The 16,963-nt window shown below is 36.7% G+C and overlaps 1 protein-coding gene across 2 annotated transcripts; it reads left to right on the forward strand.

Moving 5' to 3' along the window:
* The first annotated feature begins 2,615 nt into the window (after positions 1 to 2,615).
* On the forward strand, positions 2,616 to 15,679 carry LOC149237865 (malate dehydrogenase, mitochondrial-like). Of its 2 annotated transcripts, none has more exons than XM_089372847.1 (6): positions 2,616 to 3,040; positions 12,370 to 12,543; positions 13,380 to 13,548; positions 13,910 to 13,971; positions 14,128 to 14,255; positions 15,435 to 15,679. In XM_089372847.1, exons 1-6 carry the CDS (start codon positions 2,771 to 2,773, stop codon positions 15,442 to 15,444), a joined length of 813 nt encoding a protein of 270 aa, XP_089228973.1. In that variant the 5' UTR covers positions 2,616 to 2,770; the 3' UTR covers positions 15,445 to 15,679. The 2 variants fall into 2 exon arrangements, with proteins under 2 accessions (XP_089228973.1, XP_089228972.1); XM_089372846.1 differs by lacking the exon at positions 15,435 to 15,679 and adding an exon at positions 15,147 to 15,260.
* The last annotated feature ends 1,284 nt before the right edge of the window (positions 15,680 to 16,963 follow it).

The following is a 16,963-nucleotide window of genomic DNA, read 5'->3' on the forward strand; positions in this document are numbered from 1 at the left end:
TCACTTTAGAGGTCATGGAATCTCTATGGGAACAAATTTTTGTTGCTCAATGGAAGCATGAATGTCAGGACATTGTTGAACAAGACAAAGTTCCCTAAGGTGGGTGCACAACATTAATTTTCCTGATTGACCATGATCTGTAGTAATCATATGAGAGGGACGCAAGATGCCCACACCCAACGACCTGCATGGCATATCTGCCACCACCATCACAATTCTCAGTAGAGGATGATATTTATGGTATTAGAGGCATTTGTACGAAAGGAGGTGGGCTACTATCATTTCGTAGATCTCACACTCTTCGAATCGAGCACACATTCATGGTTTTGTGTAGGTGGGTACACCACTGTCATTTAAAGAAGCAAAGCATATCATGTTGGATCATTAAGAGAAAAATACAGCCAATTCTCGAAGCCTTTAAAATAGGGCATATGGTCATGGGGTCCTGCAACACTCTATCAATGAATCTAGCTTGCAAGCGCCATGTAATCCCCGACGTTTGCACTTGCAATCAACCCCTTAGGATCTCCACTTTTGGTTATCATCCATGCCTCTCCTTTACAAGGATCTCTATCAATCAAGTTTGGTCTTCTCCTTTACTCCCCTTGCAACTCACTTCAAGATTGGTTCTTTTCCACAACCTCTCTTCTTGCTCCGATTTGGAATTTCGGATCTTGTCTCTCTGTCCCCATGCTTGGCTTTATTTTTGTTGCAGGTTTCCTCACCTGAGCCTCCTCACAATTTTAACCCCCCCCCCCCCACTTTCAGTTAGAAAGGTTAACCTCTATCTAGTTTATTTTTACCCACCATCGACTTGTTCCTCCTTTCAATCGACTTTCTGCCGCCCCTACCTCTCACTCAGTCATGGTTCGATGTTGCACCACCATCTCCACAGAGGCAGAACATAGGGGCAGATCGAGTCAACTCCCCTCTCCTACTCCTCCCTCCCTGCATGCCTCCCATGCTCAGGATTCCACCGGAGCCATCGTGGACCATTATCAACGTCTCGTTCTTGAGGTCATGTAGTGAGCTATCGCTTACATCAAAGGGCAAGTTCGCTAGGCTAGAAGATACGTGCCAAATCATCACGTGGAGCGAGAAACACAAGATTATATTCATGATAACATAAACTCCACCAGGGCGAGGGCCTCTGCTTAAGAATATTAACTTGTAATGGCATACTGAGACACTCATGGGCCGGGTACTTACTGACAGGGTTGACACCTAACAAGAGCTCCTTATTTGATGTGAGAACTCCTGGACAGAATGAACAACATGGAGAACATGCTGAATGACATGGATGACAACCTCAACCAAATTCTATCTACTACCCAGCCTCCATCAACCACAGGAGATGACTCTCACCCTCGAGCTCATACTTAACACCCTGTAGAATGACAACTCAAGTGCAACTCTAGGAAAAATGATAACTCTCTCTATACCGTCTCTATTCTTCTACTTGTTTCAGAATGTATTTTGGTCTCTTAGTTTATGTAATTTTGTCTATGTATATCCTTGTTTTTGGTTTAAATTCCCAGACTCTTAGGTCAGAAAGAATGCGAGCAATATGAAAATTTTGTTTATGTGCTATTGCTTTGACCTCCCTAACGATAGACCAAACCAATCCATCTATGTTATAATCACGTTTTTTCTCGCAGTAATATAATCTAAATCCTCTAATCTTACAAAAATATGTCATTATTAGCTCAAGGCTGAACTCTTATGGGATTAATACCCTTACTTACCGGATTTTATTTTAAAATACTCGTTTATCTAACTTACTTGCTACATTAACCCAACTACCTTGTTATTTACTGCGCTAAGCGCATGAAATAACTCCATTCTTTCAAACAATTCTATCTCTTTATTTATCCTGTAAACTATTTATAACAACATTCTTTAACCCTACCTTATACCTTTATAAAAAGATTTAATTATCATTATAAATCTCCATCAACAATTATATTTTTATAATATCTTTCCTCAATGATCTTATTACTTTGAAATAAAAATTAAAAACTATCCTAATCCCTAAATATAAACCTTTCCCTTTCCCTAGAATGGAAAATGGTCCTTCGCACTCTTATAACCCCTAAAAACATATTCTTTTAAAATATATAGCTATCTCAATTATCACTCCCTTTTAAAAAACACCCTAACATCATATTCACCACTTTTAAAGATTCTCTGCAAAGATTCACCACTTTCGAGGATTCCTTGGGATTGGACTATTCGACATACATAACAAACAACTAAAATGGTCCAATATCAATCAAAATATCCACAATATGACATATTCCATAAATAACTAACACCCCTGAAAAAAAAAAACACTTTCCTTTTAAACACACCGAGATTTGCAATGTTTAAATACATTGTAAACTACTCTGACCCCTAACCAGAGTTTGATAAAAATCTCCTAATATTATTAAATTTATTTAAAAAAATAAAATAAAAAATATCTCTATTTTATAATAACTTAATTAACATTTGACCAACTGAAAATTTCGATCACATGATGTTCCATTCCCGAACCTCGTCCCCCCAAAAGAGGGATTTCTATCACGAGCTGTCTGATTGTCAATAACTAAGAATTTCGCAATAAAATAGATTAAACCAAAGCCCTGCATAGTACCGTGAGGCTTTAAAATCCCTTTTAACAAAGTCGTATCCACACATCTCCATTGATTCGGCCTTTAAGCTCTGGAATCTCCCCCTTCTTCTTCATCTGCCTTCAGCTTGCATTCTTTCAGTGTTACCAGCGGCAAAAATGAGTTCTGCAATGCGACGATTGGTGGGATCTGCACTGAAGAATGCATCATCTTCTTCTTTCAAAACTAATGTTATGCCGAGAAGGTTTTATTCGAGTGGTGGAAGTCCGCCACGCAAGGTTGTTGTGTTGGGAGCTGCTGGGGGTATCGGGCAGCCATTGGCTCTTCTGATGAAACTCAATCCTCTGGTGTCAAAATTGGCGCTCTATGATATCGCTGGCACTCCAGGTGTGGCTGCAGATGTCGGCCACATCAACAGCCGTGCTGAGGTGGGTTCCTCTTTTCCTACTGCGTTTTTTTCGTTCTCTGTATGCTGGATCTGTTCTCTCTGCGAACGATAGAGATGTTTTGATTTTAGTTTCAAGGGATCTCCATTGGGATCGATCGTACGACGACCCACTTGGTAGGATCTACTTTTCGTTAGTGTTTTACCTGTTATTAGTTCTTTGATTTTACGTTTCTGATATTGTCCATGGTCAGATTCTTCATCATTTTGCATAACAGAGTCATCACCTGAAAGACAACCAACATGATAAAAAGTGAAATCGGGTGCTAGAGACAAGGATTTTGCTGGAACAAGACCTTCACCTCAAGCCAAACATGGTTAATCCCACACAAATCGACCATCATTGTGTAGTGAAGAAGAGACACCCACTCCATCTGGAAATGCAAGAACAATTGTATACCCCCATTTCCCTAGTTTGTGCAAAGCAAGAGAAAAATAAACATCTCATGAAATCAATAAAATGGTAGAGGGAAGATGATTATCAAGAGAAAATGAAAACATATACACTAAAATCGATTTATATGCTGCATCTTTCCTTCCATTGGGAAGGTCAATGAGGTTGACTCCAGTCTTTTGACAGCCTTCTCTCAGTCTTGGAGGAAAATTATTAAAATCTCCATAATGCCGAGAGCATAGTGACAACACCTGTAACCATTGGATGCAACCCAAGAGCCATCCTAATATTACCTGCTACATCCTCTGGATGGACTTCCCCAGGAATAGGGCAATTTTCAATATCCCAATTTAGAAATATCCTCCGACTTTATTAACCAGTACTTATTCAGTGACCAGTAACACATGGGATAGTATTATTTGCAATTTTCTTAAGGAACTTCATCAAGCTTGAAAGACGAGCCATGTCTATTTTGCAATATAACTTTTACGCATCTTGCACATTCAAAAATGCCATTGCTCGAAAGATGCATTTAAACAAGCTGACCCCAGACAATTTTGTCTCATGAACACATGCCCACTACTAGAACAATACTAATGTGGACCTATGCACTGAGAGGAAACCGAAACCATGTTGCGGAGACCTGAAACAGAAAATCCCCAAATATATCCTCAGAAGGTCAAAGTCCAGGTTTATTTGGAAATCAGGAAATTCTGTTCCTTTCAAATACGTTTATATAATCTGTTCAGAAAATGGGAAATATCATCTTTATGGGGTCACATGTCCTGTACATCCTGCATTAGTTAATAACAAGTCATGAAATAAAATTGATCAGTAATCAAACAAGTCATGTTGCTAGAATCACATCACAAGAGACTAAAAAACAAAATCATTATGTCAGCCTTCAACTTTCTCACAATATAAAAGCTCTCATTTCATCTTATATATTTGTAATAAGAATTCCTCAATACAATATATAAATTACATCTTCCAAAATGCAAACCATAACCTCTACTCTGCATATTTATATGTCGCTATAGATAAATTACAAACCTGTAATTCTCAATATCATTTAGAGCTTTGTTCCATAACTCTAGCATTTTCTTTTTAGAAACAGCTTCAAACTCTTGAGAAGCCAAGAACTTCAAAATGCTGTTGAGAATCAAGATGTCAATTACTTGCTTAGTTAACTCTTTAAAAAATGTATTTTGACAATGCTCTAAATAGTTTGAAATCATCTATCCTGAGACATTAAGATTTGATACTTACATCTAGACAAAGAATGGTGACTGCAACATCGGTGGATTGTTAATTTTAATAAACTTTAGAACCACCGTCAGCAACAATGAATTTCCTTTTAATGTCGCGTTCCTCCATCACAATTGCAACATCTATAAATTTTTGAATTAGTGCTTCAAGTTATTAAACACCAAATACATTGTAATCAAGATCTTCGGTGTATCTTTGTTAGTCCAGTGTTGAAAAATTTGGCAGCAGAATTGCACAGGAATGGCTTACCAAAATCCCATGCAGTTCTCGTTTGAATATTTCTAGGCTTGCTTCTGCTGCATATTCATCAACATTCAAATCTCCTTGGAGGATCATCTCTCCATCCCCATCTTCGTCATCTTGTTCACTTCAACTTCCATCATCTGAACCTCCATCTCAATGTGAAGCCATTTTCACTTCTATGCCATATGCATCAAAGTCATCACATAGGTCATTACAAGCACCTAAATCTGTGAATTCTTGGACTCCTTTAAACTTTTCCCTTCTCTAACTTTCCAGTATGTTCTTTCTTCCTAAGCACATCTCTTGAATCATTGGTAGAAGAGTTCATTTTTATATTACCTTGTATGAACTTGTTTGATAACTCTCTTAAAGACACAAACTTATTGTTTCCTTTTCTTTCAATGATGTGGTGAAGACATCATGCATCTTTTCTATCAAATTAACTAGATTATAAGAACCATACTCCAATAAATATAGAGGTCTGCCAAAGACCTTTTGATATTCAGATGGAACATGTACAAGAAGCATACTTCCTCTATATATATTGAGAATGTGGACAAGTTGTCTTTTTAAACCTTGAATATCGCTAGGTTGCACCCAAAAATATGAAGTTTGTCCTGCATTTGTTTCATTAGAAGGCATTCCATGTTGACCAGAATCTGTGACAGATAATGTCTGCATAGGCTTATCAAGTGCAGACAATATGACACTAGCTGTTTGAATCCTTTGCAATGAGGAAGATTTACCTACATGAGTGGGTAGAGTCCTTGAAATAGGAGCTGGATATTGTGTTGACCATGAATGCACTATAACATTATTATCATTTCTTATGAAAGAATTTGGGTTATATTCTCCAACCACATGAGAAGTTTTTGTCAAATCCATCGAAACATGCTTTGGATTTTTACAATAAATTTGGTTTGGAGTATTTCCAATGTTGTATCCATTCTTGAAGCTCCCTCTATAGACAATAGCTTCTTCATCATTTTGCATATCAGAGTCATCACCTGAAAGTTGGGAAGATGGTATTTTTGAATATGCAATTCACATTCCTACAGCGAACTCTTAAGCGTGTCTTCATGAAAATGGCACGTAGCACGGTCAAAGAGCAGCTTTGGTCTTGGGTTGGGTTTGATTCCTAGCTTGTAAAATTTTCCAGATGTTGTAGTTCGAACTTCGAAGATGAAAGTACAAAACATTGGTAGACAAACTGCTTAAGAGTCATTAAGCATGTAAAGGGTTAACGGCTGAGTATTATATTTTGTGTGAAACAAGAAAACAGGAAATTAACCGTTTCCCTGAGAAAATGCTTCAGGGACTGCTTGCCAACCTACTTTCTCTATCCAGGACTCTGGCTTCTTTTTTGGTGACTTGTGTACAAAATGCGTTTGATTGCTGCGACTGCCAACTTGACACCACGTACAGCTCTAGAAGAAGATCAGTGAGAGCTTAAGAACATGTGTTTCTTCCGGTTAAAATCCAGAGTAGTGTGGATTATGTATGCTTTTGTATATTTTCAACTGTTGGTAATACTCGTCCTGGTTCCTCTTTCTTCTCCTTCATACCAAGTTAATTTTGTTTGCCTGAGTTTGGTTATGGTATTGTGTTTAATGATGGTGTGATTCCTGGCTGATTTTACATGCCTGAATTCCATGTGTTAGACCTATGAACCAAAGGAATCCTACTGAAGTAGTTAAAACCTCTTTGATTTGAAAAGCAAATACCCATTAAGCTAAGTAGGTTCCCGAATCCCTTGATAGTTCCAAGAACAAAATGGAGGTGTATTCTACAACCTGAGTTGTGTCCACTGCCCCACGCCCCCTGCTCCCACCAAGCGTGTATTGAATCAAATCCATGCATTTGGTACATTTATGATTTAATATGGATACTGGACTCAGTGTGCAGCTTCAGAAATCCCAAATACATATTTCCAGTTTAGCTTCAGAAATCCCAAATGCATATTTCCAGTTTATCCAAATAACATAGTGTTTTGGCTTTTGTCAATTTTACTCGAAATCTAATGAGCGGAGCTTTACAGCCTCTAAGAAAGAGGGAAATAGTCATAGACACAATACAGCTAGAAAGGTTCAGGCTGTCTATGTAAGAGGGAAATAGACACAATACAGCTAGAACTGTAAGAGATGGCTTCTTATTTAAATGCTTTGAGTAAGCATCCCTGACTATGTACGGGAGATCGTCTTTAGACCAAGTGTTGACCCTGGCTGTCGAAAAAGAGTCTCCATCGTAGGCTTTGAAGCTCCATGGCTACTAGCTTGTGCAACATGTTATTGTTGCTACGGGGTAGTGTAAACTATGTAATGTCTTAAGAGCAGAAACGATTCATCATGCAAAAGGGATTAATAAAGTTTAGTAAAGCAAGAACTTTTTTGAACTTTATGGTTTTATGCCATGGTCCTTTTATTGAAAGAGTGGTTGTCAATGATCAAGTTTGGTGTCTTGAGTCCCTTCTTTAATATTATTTTATAAAAGTTGGCCCTTTTCCTCTGCCTTCAAATTGCAGGGAAGATGGTATTTTTGAATATGCAATTCACATTCCTACAGTGAACTCTTAAGCGTGTCTTCATGAAAATGGCACGTAGCACGGTCAAAGAGCAGCTTTGGTCTTGGGTTGGGTTTGATTCCTAGCTTGTAAAATTTTCCAGATGTTGTAGTTCGAACTTCGAAGATTAAAGTACAAAACATTGGTAGACAAACTGGTTAAGAGTCATTAAGCATGTAAAGGGTTAACGGCTGAGTATTACATTTTGTGTGAAACAAGAAAACAGGAAATTAACCGTTTCCCTGAGAAAATGCTTCAGGGACTGCTTGCCAACCTACTTTCTCTATCTGGGACTCTGGCTTCTTTTTTGGTGACTTGTGTACAAAATGCGGTTGATTGCTGCGACTGCCAACTTGACACCACGTACAGCTCTAGAAGAAGATCAGTGAGAACTTAAGAACATGTGTTTCTTCCTGTTAAAATCCAGAGTAGTGTGGATTATGTATGCTTTTGTATATTTTAGTAGTACAATGGCTGCCTGAAGGATCCAATGGCTACTTAAAGGTAGGTCCCTTGTCGCACAAACAAAAAGATCTTATACATGAATTTGATGTCTCGGTTGGCTGTGACCTTAAAAGTTGGATTATTAATATATATCCCTCAGAGACTGGGACCCCTCTCAAAAGTTTGTAGATCTCTCAAAGGTCTGCAAGTCTGGTCATGGATGCAACTACCTTTGATACAGTTGCAGATTCTTTTATGGATCCTCTTAATGAGCCCAAAGGGGTCTAATCACTTGTCCAAATCTTGTAGTCAAGGAATGCAGACAGAAGGTGTGCCTTTCCCATCATGTTGCTTACAACTGTTGCCTGAAAATGCCAAAACACAATGCCAATGCCCTGCATGCTAGATAAAGTTAATAACAGTCTGAAGAAAGGTACAGATATAGATGACAAGACCTCCTTCTAGGGAATCAAAATGGAAAATGACGCTTAAATATCCAATCAACGAATTAGAATTTCACCACTGAAGTTCAACCCAGATTAAATTGCTTGCTAGGAAATGTTGATCTAGAAATCATCAACAAGAATTCAGATGGGAGAAGAGAACAGTTGAAATCCAAGATTGCTTTGAATGCACTCTGTCAATTGCTAAAACAAGAACAATGCTTTTCTTTAGATTGTGGGTTGTTCAAGAGAGGAGAACTATAATATTTATTTCTGCAGATTCGGTCCTCTTAAGGCATTTAAAACAGAAAACATTTAAAGATAGTTTTACATTTTAAGGATAAAATATCTGGAACCTTTCATCATGACACCTGTAATGTCATTTAACAGGCATTGAGCTTTGCAAGTTTGATCCTCAGGTTACACCGCAGTAGAGCATAATTTCCAGGGTCATACGCTAAAATTATAAATTGGATCCTGGGGTTCTGCTGATAACTGTACAAGTATGTATATGTCATTTTCAGACAGAAATGGTTTCCCCTGTGAAATCATCTCCAAATCAGCTACAACAGCAGGGAAGGTTTACTTAACATCTCAACTACAAGCTGTCTCCACGAGAGCAACGACTGACAAATGATGCAAGGTAAGCTTCTGAAGATGTAATCTAAGGTTAGATTTTTCGATTTTCTTTTGGATTAAATTTAATATGGTTCATTTGTTTTAAAATGGGTCCCACGATGTCACTTTGCTGAAGCACCACTTTTCTTCCCTTAAAAGCAAAGATTAGCAGGTTCATTGCTCCCTGTACACTGACAAGGAGCAATGCATCGCCCTTGTCCTTACTCCAAGGAGCAATGATTGCCTAATGCCCTTCAGCAGCAATGACCTGGTCAAGCTTTTAGATTTGTTCATTTTTTAGGGGATCACTTTGAAGAGGTTTGAATTTTCAATTACCTCATCTAATCGCTTGGGAACTCGTACTAAACTTTGAATTCACTAGGACAAAGGGTCTGGAATCATCCTCCTCTCCTCTCCTCACCAAGTCTATATAATGAAGTCATTCCTAAGGGACAGAAAGAAAGCTCTCTCTAAGATTTTTCAGCAGCATGTAATTATCTCTCTCTAGAGTGGCTTCATTATATAGACTTGGTGAGGAGAGGAGAGGATGAATCTAGACCCTTAGGTCTTGCCATTGCCAGCCCATAGCGCTTTCCAGCCTTGTTCTTTCATCACTGCTTTTTCTCATAGTAATGATAAAATTCAACTATTTTGATTCATTGTAATGTATGGTTCAAAATGCTGGTATGAAAAATATATGACAAAATACACATAAAAATTGAATACACATAAAAATTGTTACAGATGTATAGTAAAGGACTGGAATTTCCCTTTAGATTCAATTTATTGTTTTTATTCAATAATTATTTACTGGAGAGCCGCTTATGAACCACCTGTGGACTTTAATATAGTTTCTTTCTTTCATTCTTAATATTGGGTTTCCTAAGATTGAGATTGTTCTATTTAACAGATGTTTGTGGATGAAGTGCTGGAGCTTGTAGAGCTTGATAGCTTGAGAGACACATTGGTGGGTCTTCCTGGTGTGACTGGTCTATCAACTGAGTAATGGAAGAGACTAACCATTGCTGTAGAACTTGTTGCAAATCCTTCAATCATATTCATGGATGAGCCGACATCTGGTCTGGATGCCAGAGCTGCAACTATAGCGATGCATACAGTTAGGAATACAGTGGACACAGGCCGAATTGTAGTCTGTACTATCCATCAGCCAAGTATAGATATTTTTGAAGGATTTGATGAGGTAAGATACATCTCTAACTCCTTACAGGTTGTTAATATAGCCAAATCTGAAATTGTGATCAGACACCCACAAAAAAAATATGAAAGCATGCATGAGACCACATGTCATGGAAGGAAAAATATTTTTCACTAGAAATCCAAACCACTGACAATAATCATAGGGGGCCAATTGGTAGTGATGTATCTAGAGTTCGGAGAGCTATATTTAAATTTCAAATCCAAGGCCATGGAGTAAAATATTTAATATCAAAGGTCTTCAGCAAAATGGCTAGTTTTGAAAAGGTTATAAGATGGATTGTAGGAAGAAGTAGATGGTTCTGTAAATTTCTAGAAAGGAAGATCTTTTAGAAGCCCACCAATATCAATATTTAAAACAATTTTCACTGCCCACTTTGAAGGGCAATGCATTTGGACACCTAGGTAAAACCTGATAATCATGTGTGTAAAGCAATGCTTATTGAACAAAACCTTGCAAATATTTAATGATGCTTACTTTCCCAAAAAATCCCAACTACAATAGCATTCTTTCTTTTTTTGCAGCTGCTGTTGATGAAACAAGGTGGTCAAATTATATATGGCGGTCCACTAGGTTGCCATTCAATCCATGTCATAGAGTACTTCCAGGTATATGATTAATGTTTGCTAATGCAGCATATGTTATTAAGGCATCTTACAATTTATTCAAGTCTCATTGAATCTAGCAACTTGAAATGTCCTGGACAGGCTATTGAAGGTGTGGCAAATGTCTTTCTGTTAACATAGTGGGTTTTGCCCTCATTGTAGATGCTACAAACATAGAATCTCTATTCCACCAATTTCATGCAGGATTTGCACCAGATCTTGTCTGTTGAATCTCAATATGGTAGTTAACTCCGATGGTGAGATAATGCCGCAACATACTTCTAAGAGGGCACTGAAAGTGCTATGATTTAACTACTTGACTACAATCTGCCTGACATTTATGGCTAGATTGAAATTTGGGCTGTGCTTATTATTATTATTAGCAGTAGTAGTATTTGCTATTGATAGAAGAAGGTTGAAATTGAGGTTGGGCTCACACTATTATTGTTTTTGTTTGGTCAAGGCCTTTTGATTGGCGTGGGTGAAACACCTTAATTGCATCTATTCATCAAAGTCACGCATGACTTGCATATGGGCTCATCTGTGCAAACCTCAATAGCACAGGGGTCATCATTAACAACACCTCTTCATTATCATTGAACTGGTGTTTATCACGTTAACCCGACTTCATATTTTGGAATGACATGGGTAGCCACATTATCATGGGAATATGCCTCCTGGGTTTTGAACCTGGGTCATCCTCATGACAAGCACCCTACAACTTGCCACTAAACCACAACCCAATGGACGAGGTAGTTCATATTTTTTTGATGAAAAGTGCATCTATATTTTTAGCAGAATCCACGGCTGGATCATATGCCTCTGCTTAATAGGACTTTTTGATCTAATGGATCTAAGTCATACTTGGCCTAATGACTACTTAGAAGTTAGAATAGTCTCATTGCATTGTCAATTTGTTATTTTGTGAGGATTGAATTGATGACCCTCTGCATATTGGATTTGCCTCTATATCCAACCTTTTTGGGGTCGTTTATATTTGCCTCTTTATCCATGAGTAGATTAAATCAAAATAGTCTTCATAGCGTAAATTAAACTAAGGTTGAATAAACTCCCTAAAGTGGCTTGTGAGATGCTAATTATTTATCACAGCATCACTTTTATACCTGGATTGGATAAGACTATACCCTGATTGAAATGTCGTATACCTGGATTGGACAAGATTATACCCTGATTGAAACGTGGGTTGGTATAGGTCTTCAATCTCCTACGAGCATAATCATTGCTTTTGGTGCTCTATCTCCTCGGTAAAAGCCAAAAGGTGGATTTTACTATAGAATACAAATAATCCTATTCTTGTTCACTATGAGGAGGACATACCATTGCTTGGGTCATGGAACAAGGATAACAAGTTTTACTTCTTTTGGAACTTTGCGATAATAATTTCTTTTCTTATTTTTTGGTCTACATATTTATCATTTAATTTGGTACTGCCATATTGATTTTATCATGCTTGTGTCACGACCTTGTCAGTAATTCACAGCAGTGTGACATGGGTGCAGGTTGCAGGATATATGGGAGAGGAACAACTTGGCACGGCATTGGAGAATGCAGATGTTGTGATCATTCCTGCTGGTGTGCCTCGAAAACCTGGCATGACCCGTGATGATCTCTTCAACATCAATGCAGGGATTGTTAAATCTCTTTGCTCTGCAATTGCAAAATACTGCCCAGAGGTAAGTTGTCATGATTTATGATCTTCTTTGAAGTTTTTGTTTTCATGCGATTTTCTTATTGACTATTTCATAGGAATAAGCATGACGTTCATTGTAAGTTGCTTTGTCGAAGGCTTTGTATGTTTGAGATCTATAGAGATGGCAATATATACAAATACATATTTGCAAGAATCTTTAAGCAAGTTGTTGATCTAGATTTACATACTGTTCTTGTATATAATCAATTCTACTGGAGAGGTTAACGAAGCTTGAAGACTTCTTTGAGTCAAACGAATAGGTGATTGACTCATTATTGACTCTTTATTTAGACAAATTGCAGCTAACTTTTGCCCATAAGAAGGAAATACTAATTGAAATGAACTTAAGAGTAATTAGCTGTGTAGTCCAATGCAAGTTTGCAGCCACTGTTAAAGCCCTGTTATTCTTGTTTCTCCTCTTGTAGTTAGTAACTTAGCTTTTGGACTTTTGAGAAAATTGGCATATGAATATCAATATAAAAAATATCCTTGGTCTTCTATTTAACTGTGCACAAATCCACTGATCACGAGGTATCCTCTATAACATTATATATTACATACAATCAGTATGTACTACCATTAGTGTGGCAAGTTAATAGATAAAGAAGTATGTTTCACAATTATTTGTTTTGTTCATGTACTGGTGTGTGTGTACAGTATGTATAGTATATTGTTACATATTATATAGATAGAGATATGGAGAGGGGGGAGAGTGTACTGGATAACGTTTTCCTTCTATCAGGAATGGTATATTTGGATTCAAGAAATCATCTAGAATTGGTTTTTATGGCATTGCTGAGGACTTGATATCCATGGCAGGCAATTGTAAATATGATCAGCAATCCTGTAAATTCTACTGTACCAATAGCTGCTGAGGTTTTTAAGAAGGCAGGGACCTATAATGAAAAGAAACTCTTTGGTGTTACTACTCTTGATGTTGTCCGTGCAAAGACGTTCTATGCTTCAAAAGCAGGGGTTCCTGTTGAAGGTATTTAAAATTCTGGCTTGTTATGCTTAGCTACTCTCAAATATTTAGTATTCTGTAAAATATTTTTATTTTTTATAATTTAATCATGAAATATGCATCCTAGGCAAACATGCCAGGCACTTCTCCTCATTTCAAGGATGGTATCATAGGGCTCAAGGCCATCATAAATATAGTCAGCTCAAGATGTCACTTGAGGGAATTGAACCCGGGTGGGAAGGATAACAGTCTTTGCACACAACCATCTGGGCTAGACCCAATACATGATATGCTGCAGGATCTTACCAACATCATGCTTTTTTTAACATTAGATACAATTCTCAGTTTTATGTTTGTTGTTGATGTCATCCTATGCTGTCTGCAGAAGTTGATGTTCCTGTTGTAGGTGGACATGCGGGTGTTACAATTCTTCCACTTTTTTCACATGTATATGACTTTGTTGGATCCTCATCTTGAGTTTGTTCTTTACTCTTGGATATTAGAAGATTAATTTATCAAAGATAAAATGAGATCATAATTACCTACCCTTCAATACAGTTAAAAAGGGAACATACACTTTTTTGTTTTGATAATTTTTTTTAGGCAACACCAAAGCCAAACTCTGTATTATCTGAGGAGGACATTAAAGCCTTGACAAAGCGCACACAGGATGGAGGAACTGAAGTTGTTGAAGCAAAAGCAGGGAAAGGTTCAGCCACACTGTCTATGGCGTAAGTTTATGTTTTGGTCCTCTATAGTGGCTAATATGCATTCATATCTTTTGAATGTTTTTTTATTCTTATATGACTGTCTAGAGTGCTGAATTTTTCATCTTGATGCAGTAGTTGGAGTCAGATAATCTTATCATGGTGTGTGCTTCATGATTTCATGCTTGGCATGCAACATGATTTCATGCTTGATAAGTACCTAATCTGAGATTCACTGTCAGTGAGAATATGGCATGAAGGAGCTTCTTTCTCTTTATCTGAATCTTGTACTTCATACATTTGCATGTCTCAAATCTTTTGCCTTAAGCTTAGGTACTTATCCTACATGAAATCATGTAGCATGCATGTCTCAAATCTTTTCCCTTAGGCTTTCTCATTTGTGTGAAACTCAGCGGGTGCTTTTAACCTGTGAGGTTTGACCGATGGATTGTTGCCTTTCATTTACCTTAGTTTGATTGAAATGTTCAGAGTTAATCTAGATTCTGCATGCAAAGATCCTTCCCTAAGAAAAGCCATGAGTCTCTTCAAGGATGTTATTCCTTCTTAAACATAAGATATGTCAAATGGATCCCGCAAAAGTTGTGTGCTTGATGATGGGTAAATCTGGGTATGAGATTTACAAATTTGCACTTACATGTATGCCTGTGGTTGCAATTCACAGATAGGTGCATAACATCCATTCATTACCTCATCTTGAGCATTTGAGCATGGTTCATGCAAAAAACATTGCTGGTCAGTTAAATCCATTAGTTGAAAACTTGGAAGTGAAGAGTAGTGTTGTAGTCTTCTCTATGTTGATGAATGCTTTTTGAGACTTCAAAATGTTTAGACATGCAATTCCTTTTTCATCTTGCTCCTGTGTTCTCAATTTTTTTTTTTCTACTGTTTTTTAAGGCCAAATATAAACCATGGGATATATATTTTTACCCTGAAGACCTCCAAATCATTTGGAAAAGGAGGTGCTGCAGCAAAAGAGATGGGTTGAATTTGTTGTTTGGATGGACTCTATGGTATGTAATCTTAGTTGGATTTCCAATATACTTTTAAACCATATTTTCATTTTATTTTTTAGTACTATTAGATATTATATCTTACCTCATTTTATGGTTAACATTGTATAACAAAAACATGCGTTGTGTTATGTAATTAATACTAACATGTAATATTGATTTTTTTTGTCAGAATGCTATAGGTAATGATTGCCAAGACGATGATCCAAATTATGTTCAACATATATCAGGAGATGATGAGGATGAGGATGAGGATGATGGTGGTGAAGGAGGAGATGATGATGATAGTTGCGGTGTTGGTGATGATGTGGATCAGAGTAATGAGGATGGTCAAGATGATCATGAGGATGATCTTGGTGGTGGTAGCTAGGCATGCACATGCATTGTTTTTTATGAAGAAATTATTGTGTAGAATGACATTGTTATGTTTAGATGGGTGTTGTGAATTTACCCTATATCAATGAGACATTTTGATTTTGTAATCATACGATGAGTTTGATTTATGTATGTTGTTAATTTATCGTAACGATATTCATGAAATATTTTGATTTGTTAATCATATTTGAATTTTAGTTGTTTTGATTAAAAATAATACTGATTTTATTAGTATTATGTTGCTATTTTATACATGTTTTGAAAATTGTTAATGGCACATTGTTATTTTTTTGGATGTATGTTGTCAATTTCTCTTAAATTTCTTTACAAATAATTTTGAATTGTGATATCTGCCTTAATGATATTTAGAAAATATCATATATTTCACTATGAATCTATAAAGGGGGTCATATATGTAAAGAAAAATATACTCTATATAAGAAGTCAAATGCGGATGTAACCATGGATGCAAAATTGAAAGTAAAATTGGATGTTAAACTAGGAATTAATACAAAATGCAAACAATTGACATACAAAGTGTTTTAAATTAGAAGTGAAAAATTGTGCAATAGTTGACACAAAGAAGGGAACAAAACATGGCATACAAAAGGATATCAAATTGGGCAAAAACAAGGACACATAAATGGGCACCAAATTAGATGCAAAAAAAGACAACAACTAGATGTAAAATAAGATGCAAAGTTGAGCGTTAAAAAGAAACAAAAAATGTTACAAATTAATATGCCAAATGATGATGCAAATAATGGTGTAAATTTGGGATGCAAACTTGGGTGCAAAAAAGGAAAAAAAAAAGATGTAAGAAAAGACATAAAACAAGATGCAAAATGGGGCTGAAAAAAGGTGAAACCAAGGATGCCATATTGGATGTAAAAAATGATTCCTAATCACATGCAAATTTAGGCTCGAACTCAGACACAAAATTATATGCAAATGTGGACACAAAATGAGGCAAAAAAAGATGCAAATTTGGATGGTGAAAACGATGTAAAACTAGACACCAAAAAAATGCAAAATTGGATGAAAAAGTCGGTGTAAATAATGGTGCAACATTGGACACAAGTAGACACAAAAAAATGGTGCAAAAAGGGGCATAAAATAGCTTAAAATTGGATGCAAAACTTGGTGCAAAAACAAATACAAAAGTAGACGTAAAAAATGGCTCTAAATTGAATGTACCATTAGACACAAAATAAGATGCAAAGGTGGACACAACACATGACTCAACATAAGATGCAAATATAAATGCAAATTTCGATGCTCAAAATGATGTAACATTAGATGCAAGAGATGGTGTTAAAAATGATG

This window comes from Pinus tabuliformis, chromosome 8 (genome assembly GCF_031772625.1).
Source record: "Pinus tabuliformis cultivar Carrire ecotype Pingquan chromosome 8, CPIR1, whole genome shotgun sequence".
Classification (NCBI taxonomy): Eukaryota; Viridiplantae; Streptophyta; class Pinopsida; order Pinales; family Pinaceae; genus Pinus; species Pinus tabuliformis.